The 21402-nt window shown below is 40.4% G+C and overlaps 1 protein-coding gene across 13 annotated transcripts in view; it reads left to right on the plus strand.

Annotated features, from left to right (window-relative positions):
* The window catches only part of FERRY3 (FERRY endosomal RAB5 effector complex subunit 3), a 48431-nt gene that overhangs the window by 6250 nt on the left and 20779 nt on the right, over window positions 1–21402 (plus strand). For 5 of the 13 annotated variants that reach the window (XM_008259690.4, XM_051850211.2, XM_051850210.2 and 2 more), the window contains 7 exons: window positions 827–1001; window positions 5839–6020; window positions 11306–11405; window positions 11500–11621; window positions 17162–17268; window positions 17610–17807; window positions 19317–19445. In XM_008259690.4, coding sequence (XP_008257912.1) covers window positions 827–1001; window positions 5839–6020; window positions 11306–11405; window positions 11500–11621; window positions 17162–17268; window positions 17610–17807; window positions 19317–19445 — 1013 coding nt within the window. The remainder of the gene's footprint in view (window positions 1–826; window positions 1002–5838; window positions 6021–11305; window positions 11406–11499; window positions 11622–17161; window positions 17269–17609; window positions 17808–19316; window positions 19446–21402) is intronic. The other 8 variants (XM_051850206.2, XM_008259687.4, XM_008259688.4 and 5 more) reach the window with 2 other exon arrangements.

Consider the following 21402-nt stretch of genomic DNA (forward strand, 5'->3'; position numbering starts at 1 on the left):
ACCTACTGAGTTTTAAACTGAAGTATCAGACTTAGATATTAACATTACTTAATTAGCCATCAACTGATGACTAGATAAAGAAATTATGGTAGATATACACCATGGAATACTACTCAGCTGTAAAATAAAGAATGAAATCCTGTCTTTTGCAACAAGATGGTCACAACTGGAAACCATTATGCTTAGTGAAATAAGCCAGTCCCCAAAAGACAGATATCATGTGTTTTCCCTGATCGGAGGCGATGAATAGAGTACCTGAAATGTATTGAAATGAAATAGATATTTTGATAATCAATGATGGTTTATAGCCCTTGTCTCTTTCATTGAGGAACTGTGTTTTGTTTTGTTTTGTTTTGTTTTCTCTTTGTACTATTTGTTGAACTCTTTTACTTAGGGTAGTGTTAACTATATGAGCATTAAGTGTACAAAAAAGAAGATCATTGCAAAAATTAAGAGTGTAATATGAGAGGAAGGAGAAGAAAGGTTTGGAGCGTGAGTGGGAGGGAGGGTGGGGGAGTACCACTATGTTCCTGTAACAGTATAAAGGAAATATATGAAACTTGTATAACTTAAATAAAATATATATCAAAGAAAAAACATTGCTTAATTAGAATCAGGTTATACATAAGAGTAAAGAATTTTGACCTTTCTCCATGTGATAACTTACAAGAGTAAGGAAAAATAGTTGTGAAATTAGTTAAATGATCCCATAAGCGGATCTTATATTATCTAGAGATTCTTCTATGAGTATAATCTTAACAAAACGAAATTTCATATTGGATTGCTTAGCTAGGTAAAATGTCCTCTACTTATTTCTGGATTTCAGTAACGATGGCTTTGTTGACCCTGTGACAGACCTAAAAGAAGCTCTGAGCCAGTTTATAGAGGAAGAATCCCTGAGAGAATATGACAAAGAGGCGGAAGCCTCCCTGGAAGCTGTGAAGTCAGGGGAAGTGGACTTGCACCAGCTGGCAAGTGTGTGGGCCAGAGCTTACGCTGAGGTGAGCACATGGGTCAGACTGGACATTTCAAGGGTATTCTGGGCTTGGATGAGGGTTGTTGTTTTTTTTTTTTTCTTAAAGAGTTATTTATTTATTTTAAAGGCAGAGTTACAGAGAGGCAGAGGCAGAGAGAGAGGTCTTCCATCCGTTGGTCCACTTCTCAGATGGCTGGGCCATTCTGAAGCCAGGAGCCAGGAGCTTCTTCTGGGTCTCCCATGCAGGTGCAGGAGTCCAAGAACTTGGGCCATCTTCCACTGCTTTCCCAGGCCGTAACAGAGAGCTGGATCAGAAGTGGAGCAGCCGGAAATCTAACTGGCACCCATATGGGATACTGGCACTGCAGGCAGTGGCTTTACCCACTACACTACAGCACTGGCCCCTGGATGAGGATTTTTTAATAGTTAAGATAATACTCAATGGTAATGGAATCTTTTTTCTCCACATACCAGTAATGGACAATCCAGGTTGGAGCTTCTGTGCCTCCTTCCTAGATCAGGGTGAGCAGCTGAGACAGCGTGCGTCTGAGGTAACACCCGTGTAAAGTGGGAGGCTACCTTTGTCTTTGTAGCCAGCACAGATCACCAAATTTATTCACTAAAAACACAGAACACTAAGTTAGATTAGAATTTCAGACAAATGAAGTTTTTTAGTATAAGTATGCTCCACAAATCATGCTTTTCTGAAATTCTAATTTAACCAGATGTCCTCTGTTTTATCCAGCAACCCTAAACCAGCAACAGTAATTTATTTTAAACTTCTGGTTACTTTCATCCATTCACTTATCTTCATTGTTATTATTGTTTATATAATATCATTATTCTTCTGTCTAAATATATACCCTCTTTCATAGAGTCTAAGATGCCGTGATTGTAAAACTCATCACTATTTTATTTATTAAAAAAGAACATTACCAAATAGACTATGATAGAATGCCAAGAGGTCACCAGGTGTAAGATGCAAAATAAAGATTCAAAAACATCAATTTTGTTTATCAAGTAATACTATCTGTGGTGGGATTAGGGTCAATTTCCATGGAATGGTGGGTGCAGAAACTAGATTTCAATGATCCTAAGAATGTGTGGGTATGTGGAAATAGGAAGAATGAGTATAGATAATTCAGGAAGTCTGGCTGTAGAAAGGAGAAAGATGGGGTACTTGCTACATGCCCACCAAGGAACAGAGGTTTGTTTTTGTCTTTAATATGGTACAGTTGAAGACTGTGAGGGATTGAGTCTAAAACTAAAGTGGAGAATTAATCATTTTTTATTTATTTTATTCTATTTTTTTAAGATTCATTTATTTATTTGAAAAGCAGAGTTTTAGAGAGGCAAAGGCAGAGGCAGAGAGAGAGAGAGAGAGAGAGAGAGAGAGGGAGGGAGGGAGGAGGAGGGAGGAGGAAAAGAGGTCCTCTGTCCACTGGTTCATTCCCCAGATGGCTGCAGCAGCTGGAGCTGTGCCTATCTGAAGCCAGGAGCCAGGAGCTAGGAGCTTCTTCCAGATCTACCACATGGGTACAGGGGCCCAAGGACTTGAGCCATCTTCTAATGCTTTCCCAGGCCATAGCAGAGAGTTAGATTGGAAGTGGAGCAGCCAGGACTCGAACCAGCACCTATATAGTATGCCAGCACTACAGGCATTGCTTAACCTACTACAACACTTCACCAGACCCAAGAATTAATCTTAGCTTAGCTTCTTCCATTATAGCAGAAGAGAATTGAGAAAGGTTGGATATAAATTCAGGAAGTTTTACTAATTTAGTAGCAAGAAGTGGACCGTATTCTCTCATTGTTTCAGCTTTCTCTGAGAAATAGGAAAGGCAGATTGTTGAAATGAGGTGGGGTTGGGTAATGATATAATTGGGTGTTTACGGAGATAACTGAGTAAGGAGTTACAGAGTTACAGGCAGAGTTACAGAGAGCGAGGGACAGTCATGATCTCGGCAGGCAGATAGGATTAAACCAATTAGACTCATACACTGGAAGACCACCCCCTTTTCATGATCTCATGTCCCTACCTGACTTTACCTGTACACCCACCTGTCAATCAGACTACGTAACCACTCCCCTTTTGGAAGCAGATAAAAAGCATGGAGCTCTTGGACCTCACTCTCTGCTTTCCTGAATTGTCAGAATTGTCAGACATCTTTGAAGGGTAATGGTGGAGTGACATCAGTTTGCCACCATAAACTGTGGTGTTTTGTAGTTTTTTTCTGCTGCAGTTCTCTACAACCTATCTGTAGACATAGAGAAAAAGATGAAGTTTAGGGTTTTTGGTAAGTGGATAAGAGAAAAAAACATCAATCAAGGGAAATGAGGATATTGGCAGGATGTTGTCCCATAAGGAAGGAAGTGGAGCTAGGCAGGAGCTGATGGCTGATAAGAAATGATAAGGTGGGAGAGTTTGTGGAGGTTCTGATGAGGTTTGAGAACCAGTTGCCTAGGAGTCATTGAGAAGTCTTGCTGGAGGTTTACACAGAGACTTGACCTGTTCCTAGGGAGGATACTGAGTAGGTGGCTGAGGTAGCATGGAGAACTTACTGAAGATCTGAGTTCAGGAAAGAAAGAAGGCAGTCCATTGGCTAGGTTGTCCACGTGGACATCCAAGTGACCCAGGTTGTTGACAGGATGTGGGGCAGAGAGGAAAGCCATAAAGTTGATGCTGAAGCTTTTATTTTTAATACTATGTTGTTTAGTTTCTTTATTTTCAGTTATTTGAGAGGCAGGGAGACAGAGAGAGTACTCTCATCCCCTGGTTCACTCTCCAAGATGCCAAGATAACCTCAGTTTTGTTTTTTTAAGATTTATTTATTTATTTGAAAGGCAGAGTTACCTAGAGGCAGAGGGAGAGAGAAAGAAAGATCTTCCATCTGCTGGTTCACTCACCAAATGGCTGCAATGTCCAGAGCTGAGCCAATCCGAAGCCAGGAGCCAGTAGCTTCTTCTGGATCTCTTACGTGGGTACAAGGGCCCAGGTGCTTGGGCCGTCCTCCACTGCTTCCCCAGGCACATTAGCAGGGAGCTGGATTGTAAGTGGAGCAGCCAGGACTCGAACTGGCACCCATTTGGGATGCTGGCACTGCAGGCTACAGCTTTACCTACTACACCATGATGCCATCCCCAGGTAACTTCATTTCTAGGTATACAAGGGGTCTTCAAAAAGTTTGTGGGGTATACATCTGATGAAAAAGCACTGTGTGGTTTCAAAATTTTTCACACCCAAATAAACATACTTTAAATGTTTTGAAATTCCTTCATGTACTAAAGCCAGTATTGTGGTACAGTGGATTAAGCCACTGCTTACAACACCAGCATCTCATACTGGAGTGCTGATTTGAGTCCTGGCTACTCCACTTCCAATCCAGCTTCCTACAAATGTGTGTGGGAAGGCGGCCGAATGTGGCCCAAGTTCCTGGGCCCCTGCCATCCATATGGGAAACCAGGATGGAGTTCCTGGCTCCTGGCCTTTTCCTGGACAGCCCTGGTTTTGGCTACTGGGGGAGTGAAACAGTAGATGGAAGTTCTCTTTGTCTCTACCTCTCCCTCTTTCTATGGCTCTTTCTTTCTTTTTTTTTTTTTTATTAAAGATTTATTTTATTTATTTGAAAGACAGGGTTACAGAAAGAAGTAGAGACAGAGAGAAAGAGATCTTCCATCTGCTGGTTCACCCCCAAGATGGCCACAGTGGCTGGAGCTGCGCCGATCCAAAGGCAGGAGCCAGAAGCCAGGAGCATCTTCCAGGTCTCCCACGTGGGTGCAGGGGCCAAAGGATCTGGGCCATCTTCCACTGCTTTCCCAGGCCACAGCAGAGAGGTGGATCGGTAGAGGAGCAGCCAGGACTAGAACCAGTGCCCATCAGGGATGCCAGTGCCTCAGGCCAAGGCTTCATCCTGTTGCACCACAGCGCCGGCCCCTCTATGGCTCTTTCAAATAAATAAATAAATAAACCTTTAAAAAATTCTATCATATAACCTGTAAACACTTTTCAGCAGTAAATTTTTTATAAGGAAAAGTTTTTCTGATTATGTGATTTGTATGTGAAATTGATTGTGTTATATGTTAGAATATAAAGAAAATAAAGATCATCAGAATTCCCATTGTCCACTGTCCCTAAATAGGCACCATTAGCATTTTGTGGATCATCCCTTTGTTTGTATGTCTCTGTGTGTGTGTGTGTGTGCGTGTGTTATTTCATAGAAATAGCATAATAAGCCGGCGCTGTGGCTCACTTGGCTAATACTCCGCCTGCGGCGCCGGCACACTGGGTTCTAGTCTCGGTCGTGGTGCCGGATTCTGTCCTGGTTGCTCCTCTTCCAGTCCAGCTCTCTGCTGTGGCCCGGGAGGGCAGTGGAAGATGGCCCAAGTGCTTGGGCTCTGCACCCACATGGGAGACCAGGAGGAAGCACCTGGCTCCTGGCTTCAGATTGGCGCAGTGCACTAGCCATGGCAGCCATTTGGGGCATGAACCAACAGAAGGAAAACCTTTCCCTCTGTCTCTCTCTCTCACTGTCTCACTCTGCCTGTCATAAAAAAATTTTTCAAAAAAAGAAATAGCATAATAGCATACTTATTTTTTTAATTGTGAGCAGTTCTGTTCTTCCTCCACATTAATACTTCTGCCTCACCCCTGTCCCTGGGTAACTTATATTAACTTACTTTATATTCCACCCAATTTTTTTCTGTACACAGACCATCCCATATATCAAATATACATATGTATAAATAGTCTTTCTGTCCTTGTTTGACATACAAAAATGGAATCACAACATACATATTTTCTGCTAGTATGTTAAATAAAAATGCCGTGTCATAATTTAAAATGCTTGTGTATCATTCTGCAGACAACATTGGAGCATGCAAGGCCGGAAGAGCCCAGCTGGGATGAAGATTTTGCAGACGTGTACCACGACCTCATTCACTCTCCTGCCTCTGAAACACTCCTAAATCTGGAACACAATTATTTTGTTAGCATCTCAGAACTAATTGGTGAAAGAGATGTGGAACTAAAAAAATTAAGAGAGAGGTATTTCAAATTTCTTGCATTATAACTCAGTGTTATGTTGTCAAAGGTGATGGGTTACAGAATAACTTGTTTTAATTTATTATAAAATTAAAGGGTAAGATACAAAAAGTTCTTTAGTATTAGAACCTAACTTCCTTGCACTTTTAAATGTGTCATTTCAAGCCGGCGCCGCGGCTCACTAGGCTAATCCTCCGCCTTGCGGCGCCGGCACACCGGGTTCTAGTCCCGGTCGGGGCGCCGGATTCTGTCCCGGTTGCCCCTCTTCCAGGCCAGCTCTCTGCTATGGCCAGGGAGTGCAGTGGAGGATGGCCCAGGTGCTTGGGCCCTGCACCCCATGGGAGACCAGGAAAAGCACCTGGCTCCTGGCTCCTGCCATCGGATCAGCGCTGTGCGCCGGCCGCAGCGCGCCGGCCGTGGCGGCCATTGGAGGGTGAACCAACGGCAAAGGAAGACCTTTCTCTCTGTCTCTCTCTCTCACTGTCCACTCTGCCTGTCAAAAAAAAAAAAAAAAAAAAGTGTCATTTCAGCTGGGAGGGTCCTCATGGGATTAGAGAACTTCTCAAGCAATTAGCCTAGATAAATTATGCTGCCGTTACGTAGTCTTGTCTCATCTCAGATAGAGCGACTAGATGGCCACTGTTGAAGGCTGGCTTTGTTCCAGGTGCTGTGTGGACTGCTGCGGGTGCCCTGTCTCATTTGATCTTTCCTGTAATCCTGTTTCTACTGCAGATGAGGAAACTTTGGATAAATAAGTTAGCTAGTCCATTGGAAGCTGGAATTTGAAACTCAGGAAGTCTGACTCCAAAAACAAAATTTTTTTTTTGACAGGCAGAGTGGACAGTGAGAGAGAGAGAGACAGAGAGAAAGGTCTTCCTTTGCCATTGGTTCACCCTCCAATGGCCGCCGCAGCCGGCGCGCTGTGGCCTGCGCATCACGCTGATCCGAAGGCAGGAGCCAGGTGCTTCTCCTGGTCTCCCATGAGGTGCAGGGCCCAAGCACTTGGGCCATCCTCCACTGCACTCCCAGGCCATAGCAGAGAGCTGGCCTGGAAGAGGGGCAACCGGGACAGAATCCGGCACCCCGACCGGGATTAGAACCCCGTGTGCTGGCGCTGCAGGCGGAGGATTAGCCTATTGAGCCGTGGCGTCGGCCCTTTTTTTTGACTCCAAAATTATTAACCACCATTTATTGTTAAATGTTAGAACAGTCTGTTTCACAAAGTACGTGGTATTGTGAGAGGTTGGCACTCCTACAGGTTTGAGTTGTTGACCAGCTGTATTGAGATAGTTTCTGTGTCTTGAAGCTGTGTCCAGGAGGAAAATAAAAACTTGATTTTGTTTCTATTCTTTTTTTATTTATTTGAGAGGTAGAGTTACAGAAAGTGAGAGGGAGAGACAGACAGAAAGGTCTTCTGTCTGTTGGTTCACTCCCCAAATGGCCGCAACAGCTGGAGCTGCGCCGATCAGGAGCCAGGAGCTTCTTCCCGGTCTCCCATGTGGCACAGGGGCCCAAGGACTTGGGCCATCTTCTACTGCATTCCCAGGCCATTGCAGAGAGCTGGATTGGAAGAGGAGTAGCCGGGACTAGAACTGGCACCCATCTGGAATGCGGGTGCCACAGGCAGAGGATTAACCTACTGCGCCACAGCACCAGCCCCTTGTTTCTATTCTTTTTTATGTGACAAATAAAATTGTGAAAGTATTTTTAAAAAAAAGAAAATGAAAAACTAGATTCTTAAAAATATGTGAATAAATACTTTTGTAGACTTAAGTACTTTCTATTAAATTTCATTTGTTTTATTTTCCTACTAGGCTTCAAATAATTTAACCTTCAATTCGTTCTGAACCTGTTCTCTGATCTCAGGTTTTCTGAGCCTTGCACTCCATTCTGCCTACTTGAGTGTGTAGATAAATGCCCATCTCGGCTACCTGGACTTCCTTTACCAGTACTTTCATCAGCTGGTGAACTTCTCTAAGTTGGAGTAGACTTTGCAGCCTACTCCCTACTTTTAGAAAACTCCAAGTCTATAATGGTTCTTTTGCTAAATCAGAGAAAGATTCCTGTTCCTTCTGACTGTTCACCTATTAGAAAACTGAATTAACTAATTATCTGCATTTATCAGCACTTAATTCTTTTTTTAAAAAAAAAGACTTATTTTATTTATTTGAAATGTAGAATGACAGAGAAAGGGAGAGACAGAGAGAGAAAGTGATCTTCTATCTCCTGATTCACTCTCCAAATGTCTGCAACAACTGAGGCTGGACCAAGCCAAAGCCAGGAGCCTGGAACTCCATCCAGGTCTCCCACGTGGGTGGCAGGGGCCCCAGTACTTGGGCCTGTCTTCTATTGCTTCCCCAGGTACATTAGCAGGAAGCTGGATTGGAAGTAGAGCATCTGGGGATTGGCGTCACAAGCCATCATTTGACTCACTGTACCACAGCAGCAGCCCCTAGCACTTAATTCTTTCTCTTTCTATTATCAAAAATTGTTTTGTAGGGATTTGTTTTGGTTTGTAAGTGTCCTTCAGCCAAATTTCTTGGTGGAGATTTGCCTTTTCCCCCCATATCCAGACATATAAATAATTTACAAATGCATCTATTTTTAAAAGATTTTTGTAATTTATTTTTCATATGTCTGACTTATTAGTTTGACAAGAAAAAATGAGCTATATTCTTCAGGCAGGAACTATTTACTGCAAAGGTTATCATTCCTCAAGGTAGTGAAATTCACAGGTGTCCATGAATGCTGACTCGGAATTTTGGTGGTTAATTTGCTTATGTAATTCATGACCACAAGTGACACCTTTTCTTCTTTCTCCTTCCATCTTAATGCCATTTTACATCTTTAAAGGACAGTTTCTTGTCATAGCATCAGCATAATATAATGTTCTTTTTTCTCTAAGTGTTTTCAAGGTAAACCAGTTGCCAAGTCTGATATACTGAGCCGACCTATACCAGTATTTCATCTGAAATACAATAAAATTTGCTTTGGCCTTAATCAGAAGAAATATTTATATCTTTAACTGTGTCTTTTAGCTACTTGCATTTTGGACACATTAAGTTGAAGTAAATGTTCATGAAACTTTATTTGTTGGATTCTTAATTTGTCTTTTTTTTCTTTCACGCAAGAAATTTGCTTTTTTCAGCAAACCAGAAAACCAGATTCTAAAATTTTCTTTAAATTTAAAAATGGCAATGATACTTTTTATCCACTAGAGGGAACATGTGTAATGTACAATATTAATATATATTTATATCTGTTTTTATTTATAAGTGTTTAGCAGTAATTTCAATTTGTAAGTCAAAATTTCACTTGCAACAGTAATCTTCACCTGAGCTGTGGTAGTTATTAAACAGTTAGCAGAATCATCCATATTAGAACTAAGTGGATTAAGTGGTACTGAATATTTAAGCTCAGAAGGTGTATTTAGAAATGTGTATATAACTTGTATGAATCTATTTCATTTTTTGTATATATGAACATCTTTGCTACAAATAAAAATTCACTTTTAAGAACAATTAAGTTTTAACTAGAATGATAGTAAAATTCTTTTAGTCTTTGTCTGCATTTTATTCTTCCCCAGTTTGTTTGAAATATATTTTAGAACAAACTTTTTGCATACATTTATATTAGAACATAATTTTTAATTTTTAAATGAACTTTTTCATACAGAAAAGGCAACAAACTGTGGGTGTCCAGGTCAGTTTTCACAAAGTAAGAACGTACATGTAACCGTCACCTAGGTCAAGACATAGAATATTTGCAGAATATTGCAGAAGTCTCCCTCAAGCCTTCCTAGTCACTACACCTGTTCCTCCCTAAATAATCATTATCTGTACTTTTCACATCATTAATTAGCTCTTCCTGTAGAGAAAACTAATTTAAATTTCTGCATATTATTTTTTGGGATAAATGAAGAATGAAGGACAGTAGCATATGTCAGACTATACATTCCTCTGTAAAGGTCATTTTTTGACTTTAAACTTAACCCACTGTACTACAACACCAGCCCCTAGCACTTAATTCTTTTCCTTTCCATCATCAAAAATTATTTTGTAGGGATTTGTAACAATTTGACTTACAGAACCAAACTGACAATTTCTGGATATAACATAAACTAATATTCATAAGTTTAAGTCACTTCATATACAAATAAGGTGAAAATCTATTTAAGCTATAGTTGCAGAGTATCTTTGAGGAAATTTGCAGATGAAAATAGGTCTGGACTTTTAAATATTAGCTATAATATTTGGAAGGTCACTTAGATTATGACTGTTTTCATTTATGCATTAAATTTTGATTAAAATGTAGCTATATGGGGGCCAGCATGTTGCAGCAGGGTAAGCTGCCACTAATAATGCCAGCATCTCAAATGAGTACAGATTCAAGTCTTGGCTGCTCCACTTTTGATCCAGCTACCTGCTAATGCACATGGGAAAGCAGCAGAAGATGGTCCCAAATCCTTGGGCCTCTGCCACCCACATGGGAGACCAGCCCTGGTCATTGCAGCCACTGGGGAGGTGAGCCAGAAGATAGAAGGTTTCTTGCTCTCTCTCCTTCATTCTCCCTCTCTCTCTGTAACTCTGGCTTTCAAATAAATAAAATCTTTTTTTTTAACTTTTATTTAATGAATATAAATTTCCAAAGTACGACTTATGGATTACAATGGCTTCCCCCCCATACCGTCCCTCCCACCCACAACCCTCCCCTTTCCCACTCCCTCTCCCCTTCCATTCACATCAAGATTCATTTTCGATTATCTTAATATACAGAAGATCAGCTTAGTATACATTAAGTAAGGATTCAACAGTTTGCTCCCACACAGAAACATAAAGTGAAAAATAATAGATTATTTTTTTAAATGATGATGAAATCAGATCAGACCTATTGTCATGTTTAATCCCAGTGAGAGTCAAGTTGGGAATTGATAATTTCTTTTTTTTTTTTTTTACAGAGGATCAGTTTAGTATACATTAAGTAAAGATTTCAACAGTTTGCACCCCCATAGAAACACAAAGTGAAATATATTGTTTGAGTACTCGTTATAGCATTAAATCTCAATAAAATCTTTTTTAAAAATTTAGCTGTACAAATGTTGATGTTATATGACATCATTGTCATCTCCATGTCTCCACTTCTAAGAGTTCCAAGTGCTTTCCAGGTATTATAATGCCTAGAAAATAAAAGTTTTAGTTTTACTTTGTAGGGATTGTTCAACAGCTCTGAAGTGGTCCTATACTTGGAAAGTTTGATAAATATGTCTGATTTGCTTGTTTATTTTTTAGACAAGGTATTGAAATGGAAAAGGTGATGCAAGAACTGGGAAAATCACTCACAGATCAAGATGTGAATTCGCTGGCTGCTCAGCATTTTGAATCCCAGCAAGTAAGTGACATGCAGTGACCTGTAGATACACAGTGCATTTTCTTTTATTTATTTTTGTGAAACGGTTAATCATTTGTCACATTGTCTCTTTTAGGACTTAGAGAATAAATGGTCAAATGAGTTAAAACAGTCAACTGCCATCCAAAAACAAGAGTATCAGGAATGGGTGATAAAACTTCACCAAGACCTAAAAAACCCCAACAACAGCTCCCTCAGGTAAAATCAGTCATGTTTTGCTCTTATTCATATAAAAGTCCATGTAAATAATAGTGTAGTTATTGAAAAATTGAACCTTCTTAGTTGAGTATATTTCTAAGTTTCCAATTAAAATTCTAAATAATCGTATGCTTCTTTTAACACCTTTCCTCTTACTGGTTTTATGTGGATTATTTTGATGGGAGGGGTTTGGTTACTTTAAAATCCCTCCCTAGAACTTCAGCTGTATAAATCTCTTAGATATGCATACCTAAACACCTAAGTATCATCTCTTAGTTCTTTCAATTGGTGTCTGTTCAGTGCAATAAATATAAGTGGAACACCAAACATTCTCTAAGCAGAAAAACAAAAATGATACTTCCCCATGTGGAGCTTATATTCTAGAAAGAGAATGGGGGCCGTCGCCGCGGTTCACTAGGCTAATCCTCCGCCTGCAGCACCGGCACCCCGGGTTCTAGTCCCAGTTGGGGCACCAGATTCTGTCCCGGTTGCTCCTCTTCCAGTCCAGCTCTCTGCTGTGGCCCGGGAAGGCAGTGGAGGATGGCCCGAGTGCTTGCGCCCTGCACCCGCATGGAGACCAGGAGGAAGCACCTGGCTCCTGGCTTTGGATCGGCACGGTGAGCTGGCTGCCATGCACTGGCCATAGTGGCCATTTGAGGGGTGAACCAAAGGAAGGAAGACCTTTCTCTCTGCAAATAAAATAATACTATATAGAGTGATATGTACAATAAGAGAAACAGGTAGGAGGTAGAGAATAGTATAGAGGATTTGTTGTAATTCATAACCTGTATGACACCATATGAGTTGAATACATAGTATTTTGCATATTGCCTTGGAATGTGACCGTGCTTATATTACTTCCTGGATATATATGTGTATTATTGAGAATTTCTATTTTCTTTTAAATCATAAAGTGTATTCAATTACAAATAACAATGAGTACGGTGTAGTAGACCTATTTGCAGGGTATACTAGTATATGTTCTAAACATTTTTAAAGTGGCATTTTATTTGTGTAATTTGATCCTTTCCATTAGACTTGCCTTGAAAGTAAGAATCATGTCTGGAATGTCGGTTTTTACCTCTGCCTCCCCAGCTCCTTCTAAAGTATTTAGCTCTTGATGCTGGCATTTATGCATGGTCAGCAAATATTTATGGGGCGGGTGAGTGGATTGTTGTTAAACTCCTCATTTGATCTATATCACCTTTTATCTAAATAATGTAACCTTTCAATTGCCTTAGTATTTTCTCTTTTTAACTTTTTTTTTTAATTTATTTTATTTGAAAGAGTTACAGAGAGAGATAGAGACAGTGGGAGAGAGGTCTTCCATCCGCTGGTTCACTTCCCAGATGGCCCCAACGGCCGGAGCTGTGCCAATCCGAAGCCAGGAGCCAGGAGCTTCTTCCAAGTCTCCCACATGGGTGCAGGGGCCCAAGAACTTGGGCCATCTTCTACTGCTATCCCAGGCCATAGCAGAGAGCTGGATCGGAAGAGGAGCAGCTGGGACTAGAACCGGCAGCCATATGGGATGCCGGCACTTTAGGCCAGGGCTTTAACTTGCTGCGACACAGTGCCAGCCCCTGCCTTAGTATTTTCTACAAACTGTTGTTTGCAGCATGCTAGGGACCATTCTAGATCCTTTACTCTACAACCAATCTTTAGAAAGAACAATAAAATGATAGGATAGGATAGGATAGGATAGGATAGGATAGGATAGGATAGGATAGGATAGGACAGGACAGGATAAAACAATACTAGACTGCATCATGCATGAATCTTTCTATAAATGAATGTGTGTATTGAGCCAGAATGTAAAGAATATGCTGTATGTAGCAGTCAAAAAAGAAAGTCACTGACTTAAGGAAGCTGAGAAAGCCCCTTTTACAAAAGTTATCTCTCACTTTGCTACTATAGTTTTAGAAAGTTATTCCAAAGAAGTGGCTACTTCTTTTAAAAAACAAATATTATTATGAATGAATGTTTTGCAGTGACTTTTTTTGCTTTCCATTTTGATGTGTTTTCCATGAGCAGTGGAAGCCTATGTTCAGCACGGCTGTATACAAAACCCCATATGAGACTGATAACAGACATTTTGTTTTTATTGGTTTGTTTTTTGCTTTGTCTTTTTTAAAGTCAGATATATTGCAGGACAAACTATATTATGCAAAATATGCCTTAGTTATATTGCTTGATGAATTTTGACAAACTTGGTTACAAATTATCACCACAATCAAGATTCAGCATTTCTTTTTTATATTCCACAGTCAATCCACTTTTGCCTTGCCCAGCCCCTGTCAACCTGTCAAATTTCTGTCCCTGAAGTTTTCTTTCCTCAAAATATTATATAAATGGAGTGAAACTGGCTCTAGCAGTTTGCATCTGCTTATTTAGCTTGGCATGGTACTTTTGAGATTCAGTTGATGATGTTCCATGTGTCAGTGGTTCTTTCCTTTTTACTACTCTGTTACACCTTTGTCTGTCTATTGACTTGGTGATGGACAGTTGAGCTATTTCTAGATTTGGGTAATTATAAAAAAAATAAGCTGTTATAAACATTCATGTAGAGGCCTTTATATATAGACATGTGTTTTTTATTTCTTTTTTTAAGATTTATTTTATTTATTTGAAAGGCAGAGTTAGAGAGGAAAGAAAGAGAGAGAGGTTTTCTATATGCTGGTTCACTCCCCAAATGACTACAACAACTGGGGCTGGGCCAGGCCAAAGCCAGGAGCCAAGAGCTTCATCCAGGTCTCCCATGTGGGTGCAGGGGCCCAAACACTTGGACCATCTTCCACTGATTTCCCAGGCACATTAGCAGGAAGCTGGATCAGAAATGGAGTAGCCAGGACTCAAACCGGTACCCATATTGGATGGCAGTGCTGCAGACGGCCGCTTACCCTGCTACACCACAGTTCATCCTATATGGGCGCTGGTAATCATAACCATCTGAAGTCCCTAGTTTATCTTGGGGTTCACTTGTTGTAAGATAGATTTACTTATTTGTCTTTTTTTTTTTTTTTTTTGAAAGAATGATAGAGGGAGAGAGAGAAGGGGAGGGAGGGAGATCTTTCATCCACTAGTTCACTCCCCAAATACCTACAACCACTGGGACTGGACCAGACTGAAGCTGGAAGCCAGGAACTCCATCAAATGTCTCACATGGGTTTCAGGTACCCAAGAACTTGGGCCATCACCTACTGCTTCTCAGGAGCATTAGCAAGGAGCCAGATCAGCAGCAGAGTTGCTTGCCTTTTCCACTAGATCTTTCAGCATTTTAATAGCTGTTTGGAAGTCCGTTTCTTGAAGTCCACATCAGTCACCTTAAAGTCTCTTTCTCTTGACTACCTTATCTCTTGATCTTGTCAGGTTTTTTTCCTTTTCGAATATCTCTTCCCCTCTTGTCCTTCTTTGTCCGTCCTTCCTTCCTTCCCTCCTTCCTTTCTTCCTTCTCTCTTTTCCTGTTTCTTCCCTCTCTCCTTTTTTTCTCCAACTTCCTTCTTCCTTCTGTTTTTAACTAAGTTCTGGATATTGTGGTATTAGAAGAGTCTGAGATGTTATTTGTATCCAGAGAGGAATAGGCCAGTAATGTGACAGTTGTACAGATTTTTGCAGCACTTGAGCTGAACTTGGTTTTGGTATGTCTATCCATACCTTCAGGATACCTCGGGCTTCATTATCTACTCTCTGATGCTCCTTGGTACTTAGAGTGAGATGTGGGTTTCCAGAGGGTTTTCTCTGTCACTCTTCTCCATCTGCAGTTTCCAGTAGCCTTGGCATGCCTGCTGCAGATGGAGTCTCCTTCTCTGCTGTTTCTCATCCTCCCGGTAACGACTGCTTGTTACTTGGTTTTAGACGGGTCACATTGTCTAGCTATCGTGCAGCTCTGTTGTCTTGGGCAAGCCACATCTAGGCCCCAAATATGAGGCATACACAGCAGTTCTGCCTGTGGCCCCAAGAGAACTCTCTTGCCTTCTTCACAAATCTTTTCTTGGAAACACCTGGTGGATGCCACCAGAAAAGATTTTGCCAGTGATGCATCTGTGATACTAACTACTCTAAATTGACAGACTAGTCCATGTTTGGCCTTTAAGAATCCATTAAAATGTTAACATTTCTTCTTATCCCCTTGTACAACAGCAACCTGTTTCAACCACGCTATGACAGAGATGAAACTTTGTGGGTCCTATCCGTTCTTGGAGGGGGGGTGTCCCCATTGGAATTCCATTTACTCTGTTGCCTTTATTACCTCAAACCTCTTTTGGGCTCCAGAAAAATCCTGAATTAGTAATTATCTGGCTTTTTCTTTTTGTTATGTGGGAACAGTATTCTCCTGAGGCTGACTACATCCTAACATGAGGATGTTTTATTAATATAAATTTATTTTTAAGTTTAAATTTATCATATCACTAATGAAGCCAGTTAGTGAAACTAAAGAGGCTGTTTGGATTCACCTCTCCAAAATGTAGTCAGTGGAATGGATGACTGTTACAGTTTATTATCTTCAGCATACCATGAAATCTGAATTGAATAGTTGTATGGTTTTGACTCCTCTGGGGAGACCTTTACAGGAAATATAAAGAGCAGAATAAACTGAGAAGTCATTTAGTGGGAGGAGAGTGTTAGTGGTAAAAAAAAAAAAAAAAAAGGGAGGAGGGAGTGGTAAAAATAGAGGATGCATATACATCAAAATAGAAATCATCCTTTTTTTCCATTTATTTTATTTAACTTTTTAAATTCTCCTTTTTTTTAATTTTTTTTTTTTTTTTTTTTTTTTTTTTTTTTTTGGACAGGCAGAGTGGACAGTGAGAGAGAGAGACAGAGAGAAAGGTCTTCCTTTGCCATTGGTTCACCCTCCAATGGCCGCCACGGCTGGCGCACTGCGGCCGGCACCCTGCGCTGATCCGAAGGCAGGAGCCAGGTGCTTATCCGGGTCTCCCATGGGGTGCAGGGCCCAAGCACTTGGGCCATCCTCTACTGCACTCCCTGGCCACAGCAGAGAGCTGGCCTGGAAGAAGGGCAACCGGGACAGAATCTGGCGCCCCGACCGGGACTAGAACCTGGTGTGCCAGTGCCACAAGGTGGAGGATTAGCCTAGTGAGCCGCGGCGCCAGCCTAAATTCTCCTTGTTATAATTTCACTTCTTTTCTGATTTTGCCTAGAGCTAGCCCTGGTATAGTTATATATTACATATTTTATAGCACATATAACTGATTTTAAAGTAATATGTTAGTCATTTTATATAATCATTCTCTTAGGCCACTAAACATATTATATAGTAATCTAATGATTTATAATGTAACTACTAAAACGAATACTCTGCATTATCTACTGTGGGGAACTGAAAGAACGAGTAGGAATTTTAGAATCTTGTTACTTATAGTCTTACTTGTCACCATGGATTAAGGATAAGTTTAGGAATCTATTAAGTACTACTTTCAAACTTCATTTTTCTCTCATTTTACTAAAAATCTTGCTTTCCTTCAAGAAAAGTTTTTCACAAACATGCAAACAAAGCATATCAATAATTTCATTAATTCCAGTGAAGAAATTAAAGTTCAGCCAAGTCAGTTCAGAGAATCAGCAGAAACAATTGGAAGGATTTATGAGGAACAAAGAAAACTAGAAGAAAGTTTCACCATTCATTTAGGTAAGTGTATTCATTTTTTAAAGTTTTAATTTATGGTAAAATCTTCTGATTTATGTTATAATGGAAAAATCCCTAGCATCTGAGTGTACCCATGTCATTTTACCTTTTGTTCCAACAAAGCCTATAGTTTGTTGGCTTTAAGTTCCCCATTTTAGTTTACATATCTTTTTTTGTAGATAGATAAATTGATAATTGCTATTAAAATGGGAAGTTATAAGGCCGATCTTTAATTATTATGTGTAGCACAGATTTATCTGTGTTCTTGCCATAGACTTGCATGCTATTGTACTGAATTTTTGCAGAAGTTTAAGTATCTTTCTGGGACTGTTGCTTACCCCCAGGAGCCCAGCTGAAGACCATGCATAATTTGAGATTGCTCAGAGCAGATATGCTGGACTTCTGTAAACATAAAAGAAATCATCGAAGTGGTGTGAAACTCCATCGGCTTCAGACAGCGCTATCACTTTATTCCACATCTCTTTGTGGCCTGGTTTTACTAGTAGATAATCGAATTAATTCTTACAGTGGTATTAAAAGAGGTAAGTTAACATTATATGTATTTTTTTTAAATATTTATGTATCTATTAGAGGTAGAGTTACAGAGAGAGAAAGAGAGACAGATAGAAATCTTCCATCCACTGGTTTACTCCCCAAATCACTGCAACAACCAGGGCTGAGACAGGCCTAAGCCAGGAGCCAGGAGCTTCATCCAGGTCTCACGTGGGTACAGGAGCCCAAATACTTGGGCCATCCTCTGCTGCTTCCCCAGGTCATTAGCAGGAAGCTAGATCCAAAGTAGAGCAACTGAGACTCGAACTGGTGCCCATATGGGATGCCAGAGCTGCAGGCCACAGCTTTAAACCACTGAGCCACAGCAACAGCCCCCACATTATTCATATTTATTTCCTTAAATTTATCCTGGCCGGCGCCACGGCTCACTAGGCTAATCCTCCGCCTTGCGGCGCCAGCACACCGGGTTCTAGTCCCGGTCGGGGCGCCGGATTCTGTCCCGGTTGCCCCTCTTCCAGGCCTGCTCTCTGCTGTGGCCCGGGAAAGCAGTGGAGGATGGCCCAAGTGCTTGGACCCTGCACCCCATGGGAGACCAGGAGAAGCACCTGGCTCCTGCCTTCGGATCAGCGTGGTGCGCCAGCCGTGGCGGCCATTGGAGGGTGAACCAATGGCAAAGGAAGACCTTTCTCTCTGTCTCTCTCTCTCACTGTCCACTCCTGCCTGTCAAAAAAATTAAAAAAATAAAATAAAATAAAATAAAATAAAATAAAATTTATCCTCCTGATGCCATTCTTACAAATAAAAGAAGTATGGAAAAACTGAAAAAAATTTAATCACTCCAAGTATTCAAGTAGACCAAAAATAGTTGTATCCGCCATAGCTATTTCATACTTAAGCATTTTTAGTGTGTTTCATAATATTTAATTTTTCTTAAATTTCTGTTGTATTACAAAATCCATTCTATAAGGTTCTTATGTCAGTATAAGGAAAAAGTAATCAACATATAAATATACTTTTCAATTTAGAAGCAGATTCTGGCTCAGTGAATTTTAGTTCATGCATTTTTCTTTTTTTTTCTAATAAACTACCTCTTAAATATGCTAGGCAAAATTCTGCCTTCCCTCTTAGTGAAGCACTTTTATGATTATTTATACATTTTTTATTATATCTAAGGTATTGAAATTAAACCTGTCTTTGAAAAAAGCCTGAGTAGAATTTACTTGCCTTCTTGTATGTTGTAGCACTTTTAGGGATATATTATGATCAAAGTATCTGTTATTTAAACATTTGGATTATATTGACCTTGCATTAAAATGTATTGTCTATTAATTGTTTACTCTTGAGTAGTTGAGAGGTTAAGTTTCTGATAAAAGCAAAATTACAATGCCCTAACTTAAAGCATTACTATTGAAAGGATAGATGTAAGAAATCATACTTTGAGTTTTATTTTCTATTTTTCCTATATCTCTGTTTGTAAGAAAAAACTACATGTTTGATAGTTCACACTTATAAGTTTGTAAATGTTCTGGGTTCCTTAGATTTTGCCACAGTTTGCCAAGAGTGTACTGACTTCCATTTCCCCCGGATTGAAGAGCAACTGGAAGTTGTCCAACAGGTGGTCCTTTATGCCAGAACCCAGCGCAGGAGTAAGCTGAAAGAATCACATGGTCAGTAAAACTCCAGTTTATAAAATATTTCACTCTTAGTATATTCTGTCCATAATCACTAGAGTGAATGGCTTATGGGTCATTAAAATCATATTTTATTTCCAGAAATTGGAAGAAGGAAATTAAGAACAAAACTTAAAATCGTCATAAGGTTGAATCCTGTCCTTAATTTTCTTTTTTTGGGATAATTTTTGTCAAGATTCTCAGTGAAAATTATTTTAAAATTTCAGTACTGTAGTTACAGTAGAAACAGGCACTCTGTGGAAGGTTGGTGATCTTTTGATCCAAATTGTAAAAAGCAGCGTTAAATACATGCTCTTTCTGTGTTCCATCTTTGCTTGACTTGAGTAGTATAAAGTCAGTTACAAGAGTTGGTTTTTTTTAATCGCTATGTCTTTGAATGACTGCTTTTTATATGTTTATTCACAATATAACATCTTGCTAATTACACATTGAGCATTCCTTATCTGAAGTACTTGGGACCCCAAGTGTTCCTCACAAGAAATTCTATCTGTGAGTTGAAAAAAATTTATTTTCTTTATCCAGTCATCCATTGATGAACACTTACATTGTTTTCATATCTTGGCTATTATGAATGGTGAAATGAAGATACTCTTCAAGATACTAATTTCAGTTCCTTTGAATATTATACATAAAGATGGGATGGCTGGATCAAGACAGTTTTATTTACTTACTTGTTTGTTTATTTAGAAATGGATATACTGTGAAATGGTTTTAAAATGTAGAGACAGTTCTTCTCAAGGGGCTTCCATAGCCTTGGAAACTCATGACTGGTGCATAGGGAGATTACTGATGCCATAAACAGGAGTGTCAATTTGTAAAGTCAACAACAGGAGTCACTGTGCACTTACTCCTCATGTAGGATCTCTGTCCTTAATGTGCTGTACACTGAGGCTTAATGCTATAACGAGTACTCAAACAGTATATTTCACTTTGTGTTTCTATGGGGGTGCAAACTGTTGAAATCTTTACTTAATGTACACTAAACTGATCTTCTGTTAAAAAAAAAAAAAAAAAAAAAGAAAGAAACTATCAATTCCCAACTTGACTCTCACTGGGATTAAACATGACAATAGGTCTGATCTGATTTCATCATCATTTAAAAAAAAAATCATCTATTATTTTTCACTTTATGTTTCTGTGTGGGAACAAACTGTTGAAATCCTTACTTAAGGTATACTAAGCTGATCTTCTGTATACTAAGATAATCGAAAATGAATCTTGATGTGAATGGAAGGGGAGAGGGAGTGGGAAAGGGGAGGGTGGTGGGTGGGAGGGACGGTATGGGGGGGAAAGCCATTGTAACCCATGAGACGTACTTTGGAAATTTATATTCATTAAATAAAAGATAAAAAAAAAAAAAAAAAAAAATGTAGAGACAGTTCTTGGCATCTTTCTTCAAAAACTTTGAATCTGGGCCGGCGCCGCGGCTCACTAGGCTAATCCTCCGCCTAGCGGCGCCGGCACACCGGGTTCTAGTCCCGGTTGGGGCACCGGATTCTGTCCCGGTTGCCCCTCTTCCAGGCCAGCCCTCTGCTGTGGCCCGGGAGTGCAGTGGAGGATGGCCCAGGTGCTTGGGCCCTGCACCCCATGGGAGACCAGGAAAAGCACCTGGCTCCTGGCTCCTGCCATCGGATCAGCGCGGTGCGCCGGCCGCAGCGCGCCGGCCGCGGCGGCCATTGGAGGGTGAACCAACGGCAAAAGGAAGACCTTTCTCTCTGTCTCTCTCTCTCACTGTCCACTCTGCCTGTCAAAAAAAAAAAAAACTTTGAATCTGGCCGGCGCCGCGGCTCACTAGGCTAATCCTCCACCTAGCAGCGTCGGCACACCGGGTTCTAGTCCCGGTCGGGGCACCGGATTCTTTCCCGGTTGCCCCTCTTCCAGGCCAGCTCTCTGCTGTGGCCCGGGAAGGCAGTGGAGGATGGCCCAAGTGCTT

This window comes from Oryctolagus cuniculus, chromosome 9 (assembly GCF_964237555.1).
Source record: "Oryctolagus cuniculus chromosome 9, mOryCun1.1, whole genome shotgun sequence".
In the NCBI taxonomy this organism is placed as follows: domain Eukaryota; kingdom Metazoa; phylum Chordata; class Mammalia; order Lagomorpha; family Leporidae; genus Oryctolagus; species Oryctolagus cuniculus.